The 16,409-nt window shown below is 39.8% G+C and overlaps 1 protein-coding gene across 2 annotated transcripts; it reads right to left on the bottom strand.

Annotated features, from left to right (window-relative positions):
- Window positions 1-8,418: 8,418 nt before the first annotated feature.
- On the bottom strand, window positions 8,419-12,865 carry LOC126075780 (lysozyme C, kidney isozyme). Of its 2 annotated transcripts, XM_049883860.1 has the most exons (4): window positions 12,698-12,861; window positions 11,193-11,357; window positions 9,480-9,558; window positions 8,419-8,978 (listed from the first exon to the last, which is right to left on the bottom strand). In XM_049883860.1, the coding sequence occupies exons 1-4, from the start codon at window positions 12,831-12,833 to the stop codon at window positions 8,912-8,914; spliced, it is 447 nt and encodes a 148-aa protein (XP_049739817.1). In that variant the 5' UTR covers window positions 12,834-12,861; the 3' UTR covers window positions 8,419-8,911. The 2 variants fall into 2 exon arrangements, with proteins under 2 accessions (XP_049739817.1, XP_049739818.1); XM_049883861.1 differs by lacking the exon at window positions 9,480-9,558 and having other exon boundaries at window positions 12,698-12,865.
- Window positions 12,866-16,409: the final 3,544 nt, after the last annotated feature.

Genomic DNA, 16,409 nt, shown 5'->3' with positions numbered 1-16,409 from the left:
GTCCTGATAGTTGCTTCAGTGATCATGTACCATGCCTTTTTCTAAGCCCACCACTTTGGCAAGTAAGTAATTTTTCAATTTGAAGAACAAGCTACTTTTGTATAAACCTTGGCATAATTTTAAATATGACTTCCTAGGTTAAGATCTGCACAGGAGCCAATGTCAAGATTAGGATTAATTATTAGCCATGTTCGAACTTAATACCCAGCTCTGGTAGTTATTTGATTTAGACTCCTGAGGAAATTATTTAATCCTTTTAATTTTTAGTGGATATATCCCACCTGAATTTAAGGACCATCTTAAGAACAGATCTGATGCATTTAATACTAATAACTGCCAAGAAATTTGGAAGCCAGCTTCCTGGCCAAAGGCCTGGAAGAGATCCATATTTATGCCTATTTCCAGGAAAGGTGATCCAACAGAATATGGAAATTATCAAACAGTACAATTAGTATCATATGCAAGTAGAACTTTGCTGAAGATCATACAATAGTGGCGGCAGCAGCGTATCAACAGGGAACTGCCACAAATTGAAGCCGGATTCAGAAAAGAAAGTGGAACCAGGGATATCATTGCTCAGGCCCAGTGCATCCTGGCTGAAAGCAGAAAATACCAAAAAGATTCTTACCTGTGGTTTACTGACTATGCAGAGGCATTTGACTGTGTGGATTATAGGAAATTATGGATAACATTGGAAAGGTTGGGAATTCCAGAACATTTCATTGTGGTCACGAGGAGCCAGTACCTAGATCAAAAGGCAGTCATTTCAACAAAACAGGGGATACTGCGTGGTTTAAAGTCAGGAAAGGTGTGCCTCATGGTTGTATCTTTCCCCCATGCATCTTTAATCTGTATGCTGAGCAAATAATCCAAGAAGATGGACTATATGAAGAACGGGGCATCAGGATTGAAGGAAGACTCATTAACAACCTATGCTACGTAGATGACACAATGTTGCTTCCTGAAAGTGAAGAAGACTTGAAGCACTTACTGATGAAGATCAAAGACTACAGCCTTTAGTGTAGGTTACACTCCAACATAAAGAAAACAGAAATCCTCACAACTGGACCAATAACCAACATCATAAGATGGAGAAAAGACTGAAGTTGTAAAGGATTTCATTTTACTTGGGTCCACAATCAATACCCAGGGAAGCAGCAGTCAAGACATTGAGCAAAACAAATTATAGCTTTGAAAAATTATAAGGAAAAGATGCCTACCTCATCGTATACAGTTTTACATATACTGTCCACTGATGGGTGTGTCCATCTTCCTCTCTTTTCTTTCCCAAGTATCCAGCAACATTACCATAAACTATTGGTGTAACAACAGTAACCCCCTAAAGGAAAAATAATTTCAAAGACAATAAATATTGTGCCAATACCCAAATCAACAGGATGAGAGCTCTGAAGCTGTGTTCCAAGTAATGGATTACCCTAGCACTCTAAGAACCTAGAGTTTGGCTATAAAATAAAATCAATTTCTTATTTCATGTTATCAGAAATAATACCAGATTAATTAAAATTTCCCCTTTTGAAGGTGTCTTTTTAAATTACCCAGGTAAAGCACTTTGAGGCTTTTGTAAAAAGAAGCACAAAAGGTCAATTACTTACAAACTTTAAAGCTACACTTTGGAAAAAAACTGCCAACGTTGGCAGCCATCACCAGCTGGTTATGTCACCAGTTTGAGGACATTTTAGTGAATCATCTCCTCCTTAATCAGCCTATGGAGTATTTCGAGTCCTGGTGGCAAAGTGTTTAAATGCATGGCTGTTAACCAAAAGGTCAGCAGTTCGAATCTACCAGCCACGCCTTGGAAACCCTATGAAGCAGTTTTACTCTGTCCTATAGTTTTTTTATAGGGTCAGTATGAGTCGGAAGTGACTCGAACGCAACGGTTTACTGAGTGGTGACCAAAACACTGCCCAAATACCAAAGGCAGCTTGTGTGAGGATGTTAGGTAGAACAAAGGCAAATAGTTTTCATTTTAATACTTAAATCAGTATGAGAAAGAACATAGTACAAATAGTAAATAAAACCCCAAATTTCAATATCTTAGTGCTTAAGGTATTTTTAAAATTGAATTGATTTGAATAAAAATGTTAAAATAATATTATAGTTGGACTGAGATATGGCAAAAAATGGTAAACTGGCCCTTAGATGACTGAAGCTTGGTAAACACTGGCCTATGGCATGCTTCCTTACATTCTGTGCGCAGTTCTGGGATGTACATTCAACATGTTTCTCATCACCTGTAACAAACACAAAGGCAGCGCTGGGGGGTTCTGATGGAAATGAAAAGATAAGAAATTTAAACTGAAAATACAAAATGTTCTACTTGAATCTGGGACAAGTTCTTCAATAGTAAGAATGTATATGAAGGACAAAGAACAAGTTTTACCACACATGAAAAAGGTTCTGCCCATGTAAGCAACAATATGAAATGTGGCAAAATAGTGAACAAAATAAAAAACGTTTTCATTGCGGTTGGCTATTCAACAAGTATATCTAATACCTACTAGCCTAAAGTTAGTTCAGAAGAATGCAAACTGTACAAGAACTTAAATAAGCAGAGTATGTGCTATTGATGAAACTTTGGGGGCGACCATAGATGAGACCTCAGGTTCGAGGTCTGATTGAAGTATAAGGAGCGCTGATGAGACAGTGTGTGCGTAACCTTCCACAGCTGCTATGCTATTGCTAACAATTTGCAGTTCATTAATGGTAAACAGGACTCACCAGCCTACAGGTTTTCTACCTGGATGAAATTTACCTAACCTGGAAAAATATACCTGAAAGAGTATGCAAGAATGAGGAAGGAGGAGAAATCAATCTGTAATTTTCAAGCTTTCCAGGACTGACTCACACCCATTTTTGCTGGAAAAGCATTTGGGAACTGCAGGGTTAAACTCAAGTCATTTTGGACTTAAACTTACGAACTTTTAGAACCTAACATGATTACAAGCAGAGGAAATTACATCACATCTCCCTCAAAAATCAATGTTTTAACCCTGTGTTCTGTAGTAGCTCCCTATAAGTCAAAAACCTTCCCATAACTGCATGTATTTAGAAAGTGTCTAATAATAAGAGATTTTACGTGCATCTTTTCCCCATTCCATTAAATTTCACCAGTCTTTTAAATTTTAGAATTCCTACTTTACATTTGCTATTACAACACTTCATAAGATAGCTGTATATATAAAAATGTGACATAGGTAAGGACTCTTAAAAAAAAACAATTGCAGATTATCTAGATTGGTGCAATGATGTGTGATTTCTTTTTAAAGAATTTTCCTTTCATAATCAATAAAAATCAGAATCAGTTGGTTCCGCCTTAAAAATTAGTTAACATGCCAGGGTCTGTGGGGAAGTGGAAGCAAAGTAAGTGTTGCATGCTAGGCTATATCCTAACGTTCACTAAAAACAGCAGAAGTTAACATTTACTCAGTGTTCCTCATGTACCAGGCACCGTGTCAGGATAACATGCCTTGATTAATATCCTGGCCGTAGCTTTGTGAACACCATAAACTCGGGCAAGTTTCCAATTTTCTACTCCCTCGGTTTTGGCACTTGTAAATACCGCGGGTGATAGTGACTCTATACTGTTGTGGTGAGGATTAAATCAGAGCATCGTGTAGTGTTTAGCCTCTTTGGGCAGACGATAGGCGCTTATCCGGTACTTGCTGCTACTGTTATTATCCTCACACCCAGGCGGCGGCATCCCCCGTTTGCGGATGACCTGGGCTGGAGCCGGTGAGCACCAAGCCAAGATTCCCCAGCCCGCTAAGTGGCCTGTTTCCTCTGCCCAACCTCCAGGTCATCAGTGATTACGTTTGCTTTTGGCGGAGAAGGGGGCTGTAGTGACGCGGTGACGTCGGCCTCTGACTCCCCGCCCTTCCTCATGCCGCGATTCAAACCCGAGGACAGAAGGCGCGAAAGAGAAACAAACCGGCCCACGCCGCGCCCCACCACGCTGGGAGGGGCCAGGCCATGACAGCCACCGCCGGAAGGGAGTCGCGGGCCGGCAGTGACCATCACTCTCCCGCCGGAGTCAGGCCCAAATCCGGCCATTCTCTTGAACATATTGTCCCACGGGAGAAGCCGCCACCGCAGGGAAAGAGACCGGGGCCGGCGGGGTCGCCACTCCCCTCAGAGGCCCCGCTCCTCCCGCGCGGGCACAGGCGGAGGGTTTCTGGTCGAGGGAAGGCGTGGCACCTGTGCTCACGGCACCGGGTAATTTTCAGACTCATTCAGTTACCCGCGGAAGAAGATCCGGAAGGAAGGAGAGGCGACTGCGACGTCCTGCTTAGTCGCAGCGGGATCGCGCTCACAGCGCGCATGCGTCTCGCCGCTGCCCCGGTGCAGGGCGGGTTAGGTGGCTGGCACTTGAGGTTCCTGAATAATCGTGTCACCTGCCCACACGATTTAGCTTCGGGATGACCGAGAAGTTGCTGTTTGGAGGGAATACCTTGTCATCGACCAAGTGTTTCCTCAATGATGAAGTCAAAGTCATGAAATCTTGCTGACACAAACCGCCTCCCACAGCTTTTCGTTGTTCTCATCCAGACCTCCACCCCTGACCCCGCTAATTTCTTCCTATAGGCCCCCTTCTTCCTTTCTTTTCCTACTCCGTTTAAATTCAAAGTTCTATGACTTCTCACAATGCTCCCTTGTATTGCCCATTACCCTTCTGTGGCACTATTGTGAAGGTGAGTGCTGTACTAAATTTATGTTCTCCAGTTTAATTGAAATTTTCCTTATTGGTCTTTGGTTCTCTCTTACTTTCTCTTCAGTAATTATTTTGAAATTTCTGTAGTCTCAACTTCTGACACCAATTCCCTCTTTGTTATCAGATGACTTTGCTTCCTACTTCGCGAAGGTAACAGACCCCATGCCGCCAGACTGAAACAATCTTTGCCTTACCCAACAGCCACGCTCCTTTCCTTCTCTTCTGTTAAGAGGGAAACCTTGAATATACCATGGACTGCCAAAAGAAAATGAACCAATCTGTCATGAAAGAAGTGCAACAAAAATGCTCCTTAAAAGCAAAGATGGCGAGACTACATCTCACATACTTTGACATGTTATCAGGAGGGACTAGCCCCTGGGGAAGAACATCATGCTTGGTAAAGTAGAGGGTCAGTGAAAAAAGAGGAAGACCCTCAAGGAAATGGATTGACACAGTGGCTGCAACAATGGGCTCAGTCATAACAATGATTGTGAGGATGGTGCAAGATCCGGCAGGGTTTTGTTCTGTTGTACACAGGGTGGCTATGAGTAGGAACCGACTGGACGGCACCTTAGAACAGCAATGACATTCAGTTTAGTAGCCTCAGCCTCTGGTGATCATTTGCTGTGACTTATAATCATTGTCTGTTCAATAGATGAATTAATCAAGAACAGAGACATCAAGAAAACTTGAGGCTATTCTTCGAAAGGTAATTGAAATCAGTCAGATCCGTTAAAGCAGTCTGTCCTACAAGGTCTTCCACACACAGTATAGGGTTTTTTCTTCCCGTACCCTTTCGTGAATTTCACTTTTTTCTAAAAGTGCTTTCAGAATTGGATACCTGGACCGCCTTTTTTGTTGTTGTTGTTGTAATTATTCTCCAGTTTTCCTGATTTTTTCTTCCTCTTTATTTCTACTTGGATTTTGTTTTTTCCTGAAAATGTTACTGTAAGTATTAAAATAATATTAAACAAATACATATAACACATTTGGATCTTTTGGGGAAAGACAGTGGATTGAACATACATCTTTTGTTTCTTCCCCAGACTCCTCTAAAGCAAGTAAAGGATTCTTATGAAAGGCAAAATCCTGTTAGAATGGGGAAAATGGGAGAGAAAGCTGCAACAAAAAATTGAAATCTGGTATGCAAATGGAAAGTGGTAAAGGACAGACCTGAGAACTGAGCCGGCAGAGCTAATAACCAACTCAATTTACACTGCAGCATCTCACCCATCTCTGCCCCAAGAGCCATACAGCCAAGCAATTGCCCCTTATCTACTCCAAAGCATAAAACCGGGTCTCTGCACTGAGGAACACCAAACAGAGTTAAGGGAAGATATCATCCAGAAAATGGGTAGATTAATGAAACATATGCCTATTAGCTGCTGAGACCCTCACTCAGCTCTTTAAAATGCTGGCAGTCATACCTTTGTTTTCTAGTAGGCTATAGGGAGAGGCTTCTCTGGGGAATCTGACCAGGCTAAGAGGAGAGATTTAAGGATGTCCAGTGAAACTGACCCATCCCAGCTTGATCACCCTACAGTGAAGTACATAATGTTTAAACCCAGTTAGGGGCTGGGAACTTCAAATTAACATTTAGTTGCCCACTTCTGTATTTAAGTAAATGTCCAAGGATTAGCAGACATCTGAGGAAAGCCTCTATTATGAAAGAGATAATCCAAGAAGAATCAAAGAAAAATGGCAAATTGGAGGAAACAGAAAACTAAAACAACACAAATTAAAACTATGATCACTACTCTGATAAAATAAGATGTCACACGCAAATATGACACAAAAACAGGGAAAAAGGAACATTCAGGAAATAAAAACGAGCTGTTAGAAATTAAAAATATGGTAGTAGAAATGAAAAACTCAATAAAAATATTAGAAGCTTAAATTGTAGAAATCTCCCAGATACTAGAACAAAAAATTAAAAATAGGACAGGAAAGACAAGAACATCAGACGATCAGAGTAGCAGTTTCAGAAAGACAGAACAAAGAAAATGGAAAGAAGCAAATCATCAATAAATGATTCAAGAAAGTTTTCCAAAACTAGAGGATATGTTTCCAAATTGAAAGATCCCACCAAGTACCAGTAGAAAGATGAAAACAGACCTACATCAAGACACATCATTATGAACTTTCAAAGCGTGGGGATAAAGAGATGATTTCACAAACGTCTGGGTCAGAAAGATTCATGTTATCAGGAAGGATCAGTGCCTGGAGAAGGACATCATGCTTGGTATAGTTGAGGGTCATCGAAAAAGAGGAAGACCCTCAACGAGATGGACTCACACAGTGGCTACAACAATGGGCTCAAGCATAACAATGATTGTGATGATGGTGCAGGAGCGGGCCGTGTTTCCTTCTGTTGTAGATAGGGTCACTGTGTGTCAAAAACGACTTGCCGAACAGCAACGACAACATCCCTACGTTGACCCATACGTCGTACACCTCAGAGAATCCCTTGTCAGCTTTCTGAGTATGTTCATATCAAGATAGGCCCAGAGCCTGAAGCTGCACCTGTGCTGGGGCCCTCTGCTGCCCACCCCCAACGGATGCTTTACGCACTACATTCACATAGACCTGAAGCTGACGCTTGGAATATCAGGAGCTGTTGTAATGGGATGAAGTGGGCTTAAAACTGTGAAAAGCTTTGCAAGGACAAACATGGAAGAATATACCAAAGAATGGACAAGAGATTCATTCAGTCAACCAACCAGTGTTTATTGAGAATGTCCCTTAGTCAAAAAGCATTATTCTAAGTGTTTGGGATATGTTGTTAGCTGCTGCTGAGTCAGCCCCGACTCATGGCAACCCCATATGTTACACAATGGAACTGCTCAATTGGGTTTTCCTGGCTGTAATCTTTATGAAAGCTGTTCACTAGGTTTTTCTTCCGTGGAGCCACTGAGTGGGTTTGAACTGCCAACCTTTACGTGAAAAGTGTACGGTTAACTGTCTGTGCCAGCCAAGCGTGAGTGAACAAACCCAAACCAAACCACTGCCATCGAGTCAATTCCAACTTATAGCGACCCTATAGTGCAGAGTAGAACTGCACCATAGAGTTTCCAAGGAGCGCCTGGTGGATTCAAAATGCCGACCTCTTGGTTAGCAGCTGTAGTACTTAACCACTACTCCACTAGGGTTTCCGTGAGTGAACAGAAAGGTAAAAAAGAAGTTCTGCCCTCCTTCCTATGAGGAGAGTGGTTCAGCATGGTGTGTCAGAGCAGTTACACAGTAAGGAGGGCAGGTATGTGTGGGTGGCAGCCCAATGAGAGGTATCAGAGCCTGAGTGAGGTGAAGAAGACAGCTCTTCTCTCAGTATAATATGGGGCGAGTTGGGGTTCAGCGAAGTGGAGGACTGGGGGGAGGATACTGGGACTTTGGAGAGAGAGGAGAAGAAATAAAATAGCAATAGTTATTTTAGAGTGGGGACACCAACAGGGAAGGACTGCAGAGAAATAACTAAGATGGCCAGACAAGTTTGAGGGTTCATTTGAGATTTGTAGTGATGAATTTAAAATGAGAACTATCAGGATGCTTGTGTATTTTTCTGCAGCAACATCCAGCAGTTTGGGTGCAAGTGAGGATATAGGAAATATATTAAGAGTGTGAAAACATTTTTTTTTCAAAATTTTTTTTTCTTCAAAGACTGTAGATAGTCTTACACAAAAACAGACAAGGTGTGAGTTGCAAAGCCTTTAATAACTGTGGTTGCATTTTTTTACAATGCGCATAATTTCTTAGCTGTTGTTCATTAGCATTTCAAAATAGTTGCAAACTCATCTGCCTTCTGGATTTAGTTTTGATGCATGAATCTATAGAAATAAAATTAAAGAATAGCAACAGCTTATCTAATCTTTCCTTATGTTTAGTTCATTTCTACCAGCATTAGTTCTTTTAAGCAAACTGAAAAATGTTGTAGGTGTAATATCAAAGAGTACACATGTTATTAATTACTAAGTCTTAAGAGAAAGGCGATCTTTTGCTCCTAAAATATCAGAGTACACACGTTATTAATTACTAAGTCTTAGGAGAAAGGCAATATTTTGCTCCTGCTTCTGCAAAAAAAAGTTCGTTGTTTGAATGGGAAAGAAAAGTAGTGTGACCTTTCACTTATTTACTACTCCCTTATATGAAAAAGAGGCAAAAGCGAGTTGAAGAACAAAAGCTCTGCAGTTAGACTCCACAGCCTTGAATGTACTGAGTGACATCGTGGTTCTGACAATGGTTTCTCCATGCCACCCTGTAGAGAAAGGTCAAAGAAACCATAAAACGGTTAAAATATCTTCATTGTACATACATACTTCAAATCTTTTGGGGGAACAAAGTATTTTACCAATAAATAAACTATAGGCTATAGATAGAGTGAGGTATTATTTATTAAATGGAGCACTCCATTCCTCCCAAAGCCCCACTAGAGCCTTCCACATCAGCGACTACAAAGTGAATTACACGTTTCCAAAAAATAATTTCAAGATATGACAACCATAGACAGTGTGGAGAATCTTAAAAACTCTTAAAAAAAAAAAAAAACCCTAAAATAAATTGATGAGGCAGAGAGTAAGATTCTAAATTAGTTAAGGTAGACTGTTTCCTCAAGAACTGAGGTAATACAATGTTCAGCATAAATCTAAAGACACAACTTTTAGTTCTCGGTAGCATACTTTGGCCTTTGAAAACCTGCTCTCAGCGCAAATCCATACCAGGGTAAAATAGTTTACCCCTTTAACGACCGAAAACATACCATGCTCTAATGCCTTGTGGATCACTGACAACCCTTTTCGCACAAGCTACAGCTTGAGTGATATCATCTTGCAGCAAAGCTGAAAAAGAGGCAGTGAGGAATGACAACAGCTTTCATAGAAACCTGATTGTAAGTTTAGGTTTAGTCAACTTTAACTCTACTAGGACGAGGAAGGAATACTAGGAACTTATTTTCCAAGGATCCATATATCTGTGAATAGGAGGAAAATTTTCTCTTCATTCCATCCCATTTGGCATGAAACAAAGTATTTTGTTTATCATTTACCAAGTTGTTGGGAGTTCTGAAATTCTTAACTAATATGGAAACCCTGGTGGCCATAGTGGTTAAGAGCTACGGCTGCTAACCAAAAGGTCAGGGGTCAATCCACCAGGCATTCCTTAGAAACTTTATAGGGGCATTATAGCCCTAAAGGGTCACTATGAGTCGGAATCATCTTGATGGCAGTGTGTTTGTTTTTAGGTTTTTTATGATCTTAGTCCTGTTTGTACTTGTTGTTGTCGTTAGCTGCCATCTAGGCATTTCCAACTCCCAGAAACCCTATGTACAACGGAATGGAACACTGCCTGGTTCTGCGCCATCCTCACAATCATTGTTATGTTTGAGCCCATTGTTGTAGCCACTGTGTCAATTCATCACCCTGAGGGGTCTTCCTCTTTTTCACTGACCCTCTACTTTACCAAGCATGATGTACTTCTCCAGGGACTGGTCCCTCCTGACAGCATGTCCAAAGTATGTGAGACTAAGTAAGTCTCACCATCCTTGCTTCTAATGAGCATTTTTGCTGTACTTCTTCCAAGTACAGGTGGTGGTGTTTGTGCCAGGCAATGTAAAAAAAAAAAAAAAAAAAACGAAATTGCCTGGTAATTTTTTTATCTAGCAAATCCACTTTTAGGAAATGGACCCAAAGATGTATGTATAAGGCTTTTCATAGTAATTTACAAACGGGAAAAGTGGAAACAACTTAACTATTTCCAATAAGGGATGAATCAATAAATTGTGCAATATTCATGTAATGTAATTCTACACATCCTTTAAAAATGATAATACAGATTTGTGTTTGTTGTCATGGAAATAATTTTGAACCATAAAAAGCAAGTTGTAAAGCAGTATCGGTAATACAATTTCATTTTTGTAAAAACATACATCGCTTACGTGTTTGCATGTGGGTAAATGTGCATGAGATATAGCTTTACATTTGTATACACGATTGACATTTAGTCTTGAAAAGCATACATCAAAAGTTAACAACAGTTATAAATTTCTGAGTAGTAAAATTATCGGTGATTTTGTTTCTTAGTATTATCTAATTTTTAGTCAATGACCACAGATTATTATACACTACAAAATTTTTTTTTAAGTTACATTAACTGCATTTTAAAAGAAGAATATTCTAAGACTAATCTTTATTGGGGATTTAACATTTAAAAAATTGAATAACATTAATTTTGCAATACTTATTATTTTATGCATGAAAGATTCCATACATTACTTTTAATTTTATATGAGCTCAACACAATATTTGTTTCACCCCAAATAAATCCACAAAATAACTTATTAGGAGTATCTAGAATTTGAGATGGAGTTCTTACAGGTCCCTGATGAACCTTTCAAGGTTTTTTTATTTGTACTGAATCTCTAGTAAGTACAACCAGATGGGTCCTGGGCCATCACTTATATGTTATCTCGTCTTACCGTAGCAGGATATGCCACAGGCGTTAACTGCTCTTGGGGTTTTGCCATCATTACACCAGTAGTGGCTATTGATCTGAAAAATCCCGTAATCAGTGCTTTTGTCTCCAGGATTGTAGTTTGTAGCTTGGGTGTTGTAATCACTCTCCCATTTGGTCAAACACACCCCTGAAAAATAATAAGGGAGCAACACCAAATCACTTATATTGTAAGTATAAAGATATATTCGACTTGCAAAGTATTTTTAACATTTTAGTGTTAAAGGGCTCCTAAGAAAGTCCTTTTTACACTGCAAATAATTTTGTAATACTAATGAAACAACATAATATACTTTTAAAAATATTAAAGTGGGGGTTTCTTCCATTGCTTTTACCCTTCCCCTATTCCTCAGGCAACATTCAGCCCAGAATGTGTGAGTGGAGTTTTTTAATTCATAGGCGATACAGCAATAAACCAGTTGCCTTCCAGTCGACTGCAATTCACGGTGATCCCACGTGTATCAGAGTAGAACTGTGCTCCGTAGGGTTTTCAGTGGCTGATTTTTCCAGAAGTAGATAGCCAGACCTTTTTTCCACCTCTGAGTGCACTCAAACCTCTAAGCTTTTGATTAACAGCTGAGTGCATTAATCCCTTGCACCACCAAGGAATTCCTAGACTGATGGAAAAATGCTTTTGATTAGAGAAAATAAGGATTTTCTGACAGACAAAAGTTTATTAAAATCCTTAACGGGGCATTTGAATATACAGTCAGATTCTGCAAGACAAGAGTGATAGAATAGAAAGGAATATTTTATCCATCAAATCATTCATTTACTTATTTATTCAAAAATAGTTACTGAGGGGAAATATTTGAATTCAATCTGAAAGGTACAGTACTTACATTGGCAAATATGGACTAAAATACAAAGTAAGTTTTACTCAGGGCACATCTTGAATTGTGTGGAAGAAAATGAAAAATAGCCAATCAACCAGGTGAAGAAGAATTAAAAAAACATTATTTCATGGCTGAGTTTCAGGGATTCTTATGTAGCACAGTTACTGAGGAGAAATACTTTCCTACTGCCCTGGTATTAAGAGTTGAACATAATCTTTTTAATGTTAATGTTAAAAATCCCACGTTGTGACAGGAGAATCTTTAAAACCGTACTGCATCACTCTGGGCTCTCCAGAGTCATGTAAGGAGGAATTGGCAGAGATATCCCAGATCCTCAAATGTATCTTTTAGTCAGCCTATTTGTGCCATTGAGTCAGAGGCAACTGGCAAATCCAGTGGAACTGGAGAGCACAAACAGGTTCCATTGTACTTAGAATGGTAGGAATTTTGCCCTCTCTTGCCATTATTCCTGAATCTGGTATCTCTGATTTTAAAGGAACAAATTGGTGTTTTTAACCATTGTAAGTATGCGAATGCCAATGAAATTTTAAAAAGTCTACTCTTTCAGAGCCCCTTCTTGTTCCTCATCCTCCCCTGGGTAACTCTGTGGAAGTATCAAGGACAGCAGACTTACAGTTTGCCAGGCTGATCCCCCTGAAGCCATCCATTCCATACCGTTTCAGAGTTCTGGCCAACTCGCACCTTTCAAAGACCTTGCCCTGGGCAGTGCCAGAAAGGAAGAGAAGGCCCAGAATAAGGAGAGCCTTCATGTTGACTGGGAAGTCGGACCACTAGGCTGACCAGGGCAAGCTGGTCCCAGTATTTAACATCTTGTAACTTCCTCCTTCTCCTAGTGGTTTGGGGGCTCCACCCTTTGAATTATGTACAAAGCAGGAACTATTTATCTGCTGACATTATAAAGTTTTTTGTTTTTTATGTTTGAAGATACAGATTCTGATGTCCTAAGAAGTACATTGTTTAAACACCAGGCTCAGAAAGAATTGAGAAGTTGCATTGTTTCCAAAATGGAAATGTCCTCCTTTATTATGAATTTGAGCAACTCTAAAGAACAAAAACTAATGAACATTATGCATAGCACAGAGTGAACCATGATCTTCATTTAACATTCGTTTCCATGAAATTGTTTTGTCTGCATTCACTATTTTGTATTCATCTTTTTCATTTAAAATTATCTTATATGCACTTTTCCACAAATGGACATGAACACATGTGCCTGTCATTTTAGTGATATATAGCTTAATATCCTGTTGCTCAGCCATTTCCCTATTGTAGACATTTTTTGTTACTACTGTAAATTTTTTATGATTATAAACCCAATTTTTTACTGTTATAAATAAGGCCGCTGTGAACAACTTTCCCAACTCCTGTTGTATATATAATTCCTTGCCTCCATTTCCATGTTAGAGCATAAAGGGTTATTATAAAGCACCGAGACTTTAAAAATCAAATGCACCCAGACAGATATATTCAACTAAGTGCTACCTTTAAAATAATCATCTCAGGATGTGCACATTTTTTTTTTTAATTGTACTTTAGATGATGGTTTACAGAACAAACTAGTTTCTCATTGAACAGTACAAATATTGTTTTATGACATTAGTTAATGACGCCCTGACATGTCAACACTCTACCTTGGGTTCCCTGTTACCAGCTTTCTTGTTCCCTCCTGCCTTCCTAGTCCTTGCCCCTAGGCTGGTGTGCCCCTTCAGTCTCATTTTGTTTCATTGGCCTGTCCACTCTTTGGCTGAAGGGTAAACCTTAGGAGTGACTTCATTACTGAGCTGAACAGGTGTCCAGGGGCCATACTCTGGGGGTTTCTCCAGTCTCTGTCAGGTCGGCAAGTCTGCTCTTTCTTTTTGAGTTACAATTTTGTTCTACATTTTTCTCCATCTCTGTCCAGGACTCTATATTGTGTGTACATTTTTAAGAACAATGCTGTGTGTATATATATATATTTTAAAAAGCTGCCAGAGTTCAAAAACAACTATCTTTCTGGACCTGTCTATGAAGACAGATTCTGAGCCACACAAAATGTCATCACTTTGTAGTAACCCTTAATTTTCATTAATGGCAGTCTCTCTCTCTGTTTGTCCTCTGAGATTATTCTCCAGCTTTGTCTCTAAATGACTGGTTGGGGACCTTGTCTAAAAAAATCAGAAATAATTCCATTTTTGAAGCTAGGTCTAATTTTGTTACTTCATAATAAATACAGAGACAGATTTTCAGGACCCAAAGAGACAGAAGCCAGTTTGAAACGTTAGTCTTTAGTCCCCTTTATATTCTCTCCGACTCAATTCTAAAGAACATCTAGTTATTACCCATACTGTCTCAGTCTTTTGCTGGCGAGATTAACTGTTCTTTTTAAATATCTGTATAGTTCTGGACTTCCACTTTCCTGGGATGGGATAAGGAAATATTTGCTTGATATCCCAAACCAAAATGATAGCATGATAATGTAAATACTTAAAGAGATGTTTTGGTCCTTTAACTATCTCCCCTGGGGCAGAAGTAATGAGAAGGGATAATATCCTATTAAAACCCTACTATTTCATTTGAGGTGAGTTTAATGAGCAAGCTATTTAAGAAGAAAATAACAAGTAAGCATACTTATTGGGAACAGATTTTTTCCCCAGAAATTGTGTATGTATTGCATGTTTATTTGGTGCGATGTATGTATTTTATCCTTTTGGGAAAGGTGTGTATAGATCCCAGATTATTTTATTAGATTATAATACACAATGTTATTGTTGTTAAGAGCCCTCAGGTCAGTTTTGACTCATAGCACCATTATATGCAACAGAACAAAATACTGTCTGGTCCTGCGCCATACTCACAATTGTACCTATCTTTGAGCCCATTATTGCATGCACTGTGTTGATCCATCTCATTGAGGGTCTTTCTCTTTTTCACTGACGCTCTGCCTTACGAAGCATGATGTCCTTCTCCAGGGACTGATCCCTTCTGATAACATGTTCAAAGTAAGTGAGATGAAGTCTTGCCATCCTTACTTTCAAGGAGCACTCTAGCTGTACTTCTTTCAAGATGGACTTGTTGCTTTTTCTGGCAGTCCATGGTATATTCAATATTCTTTGCCAACACCATAATTCAAAGGCATCAATTCTTCTTTGGTCTTCCTTATTCCTTGTCCAGCTTTTGCATACATATGAAGCAATTGAAAGTATCATGGCTTGGGTCAGGCACACCTTCTCAAAGTAACATCCTTGCTTTTCCATACTTTAAAGAAGTCTTTTGCAGCAGATTTGCCCAATGCTATATGCCAATAGTTTTTTTTTATTTTATTGTGCTTTAAGTGAAAGTATACAAATCAAGTCAGTCTCTCATACAGAAATTTATATACACCTTGCTGTATACTCCTAATTGCTCTCCCTCTATGAGAGCACACTCCTTTCCTCCATTCTTTCTTTTCGTGTCCATTCCGCTAACTTCTGACCCCCTGTGCCTCTCATCTCCCCTCCGCATAAGAGATGCCAATATAGCCTCAAGTGTCTATTTGATCCAAGAAGCTCATTCTTCACCAGCACCTTTTCCTATCCCATTGTCCAGTCCAATCCCTGTCTGAAGAGTTGGCTTTGGGAATGGTTCCTGTCCTGGGCTAACAGAAGGTCTGGGGGCCATGACCACCGGAGTCCTTCTAGTCTTAATCAGACCGTTAAGTCGGGTCTTTTTATGAGAATTTGGAGTCTGCATCCTACTGCTCTCCTGCTCCCTCAGGGGTTCTCTGCTGTGTTCTCCCTGTCAGGGCAGTCATCGATTGTAGCTGGGCACCATCTAGTTCTTCTGGTCTCAGGATGCTGTAGTCTCTGCTTTATGTGGCCCTTTCTGTCTCTTGGGCTCATAATTACCTTTTGCCCTTGGTTTTCTTCATTCTCCTTTGCTCCAGGTGGGTTGAGACCAATTGATACATCTTAGATGGGCGCTTGCTAGCGTTTAAGACCCCAGACGCCACTCTCCAAAGTGGGATGCAGAATGTTTTTTTAATAGATTTTGTTATGCCAATTGACTTAGATGTCTCCTGAAACCATGGTCCCCAAACCCCTGCCCCTGCTACACTGGCCTTTGAAGCATTCAGTTTATTCAGGAAACTTCTTTGGTTTTGGTTTAGTCCAGTTGTGTTGACCTTGCCTGTATTGTGGGTTGTCTTTCCATTCGCCGAAAGTAGTTCTTATCTACTATCTAATTAGTGAATACCCCTCTCCCCCCTCCCTCCTTCCCTCCCCCCTTTGTCTGGTAACCATCAAAGAATATATTCTTCTCTGTTTAAACTATTTCTCGAGTTCTTATAATAGTGGTCTTATACAATATTT

The sequence above is a fragment of the Elephas maximus genome, chromosome 4 (genome assembly GCF_024166365.1).
Source record: "Elephas maximus indicus isolate mEleMax1 chromosome 4, mEleMax1 primary haplotype, whole genome shotgun sequence".
Classification (NCBI taxonomy): Eukaryota; Metazoa; Chordata; class Mammalia; order Proboscidea; family Elephantidae; genus Elephas; species Elephas maximus.
Note: the sequence above shows the minus strand (reverse complement) of the source record. Positions and strands in the feature narration are given on the sequence as shown.

Bases quoted from the DNA above. Each gene is read 5' to 3' on its own strand.
- LOC126075780 (XM_049883860.1), bottom strand. From the start codon at position 12,833: ATGAAGGCTCTCCTTATTCTGGGCCTTCTCTTCCTTTCTGGCACTGCC. The intron at 9,559-11,192 runs GTAAGACGAGAT...CCTCTTTTTCAG, and splicing joins CTGTGGCATATCCTGCTACG to CTTTGCTGCAAGATGATATC. The intron at 8,979-9,479 runs GTATGTTTTCGG...CTTTCTCTACAG, and splicing joins CCACAAGGCATTAGAGCATG to GGTGGCATGGAGAAACCATT.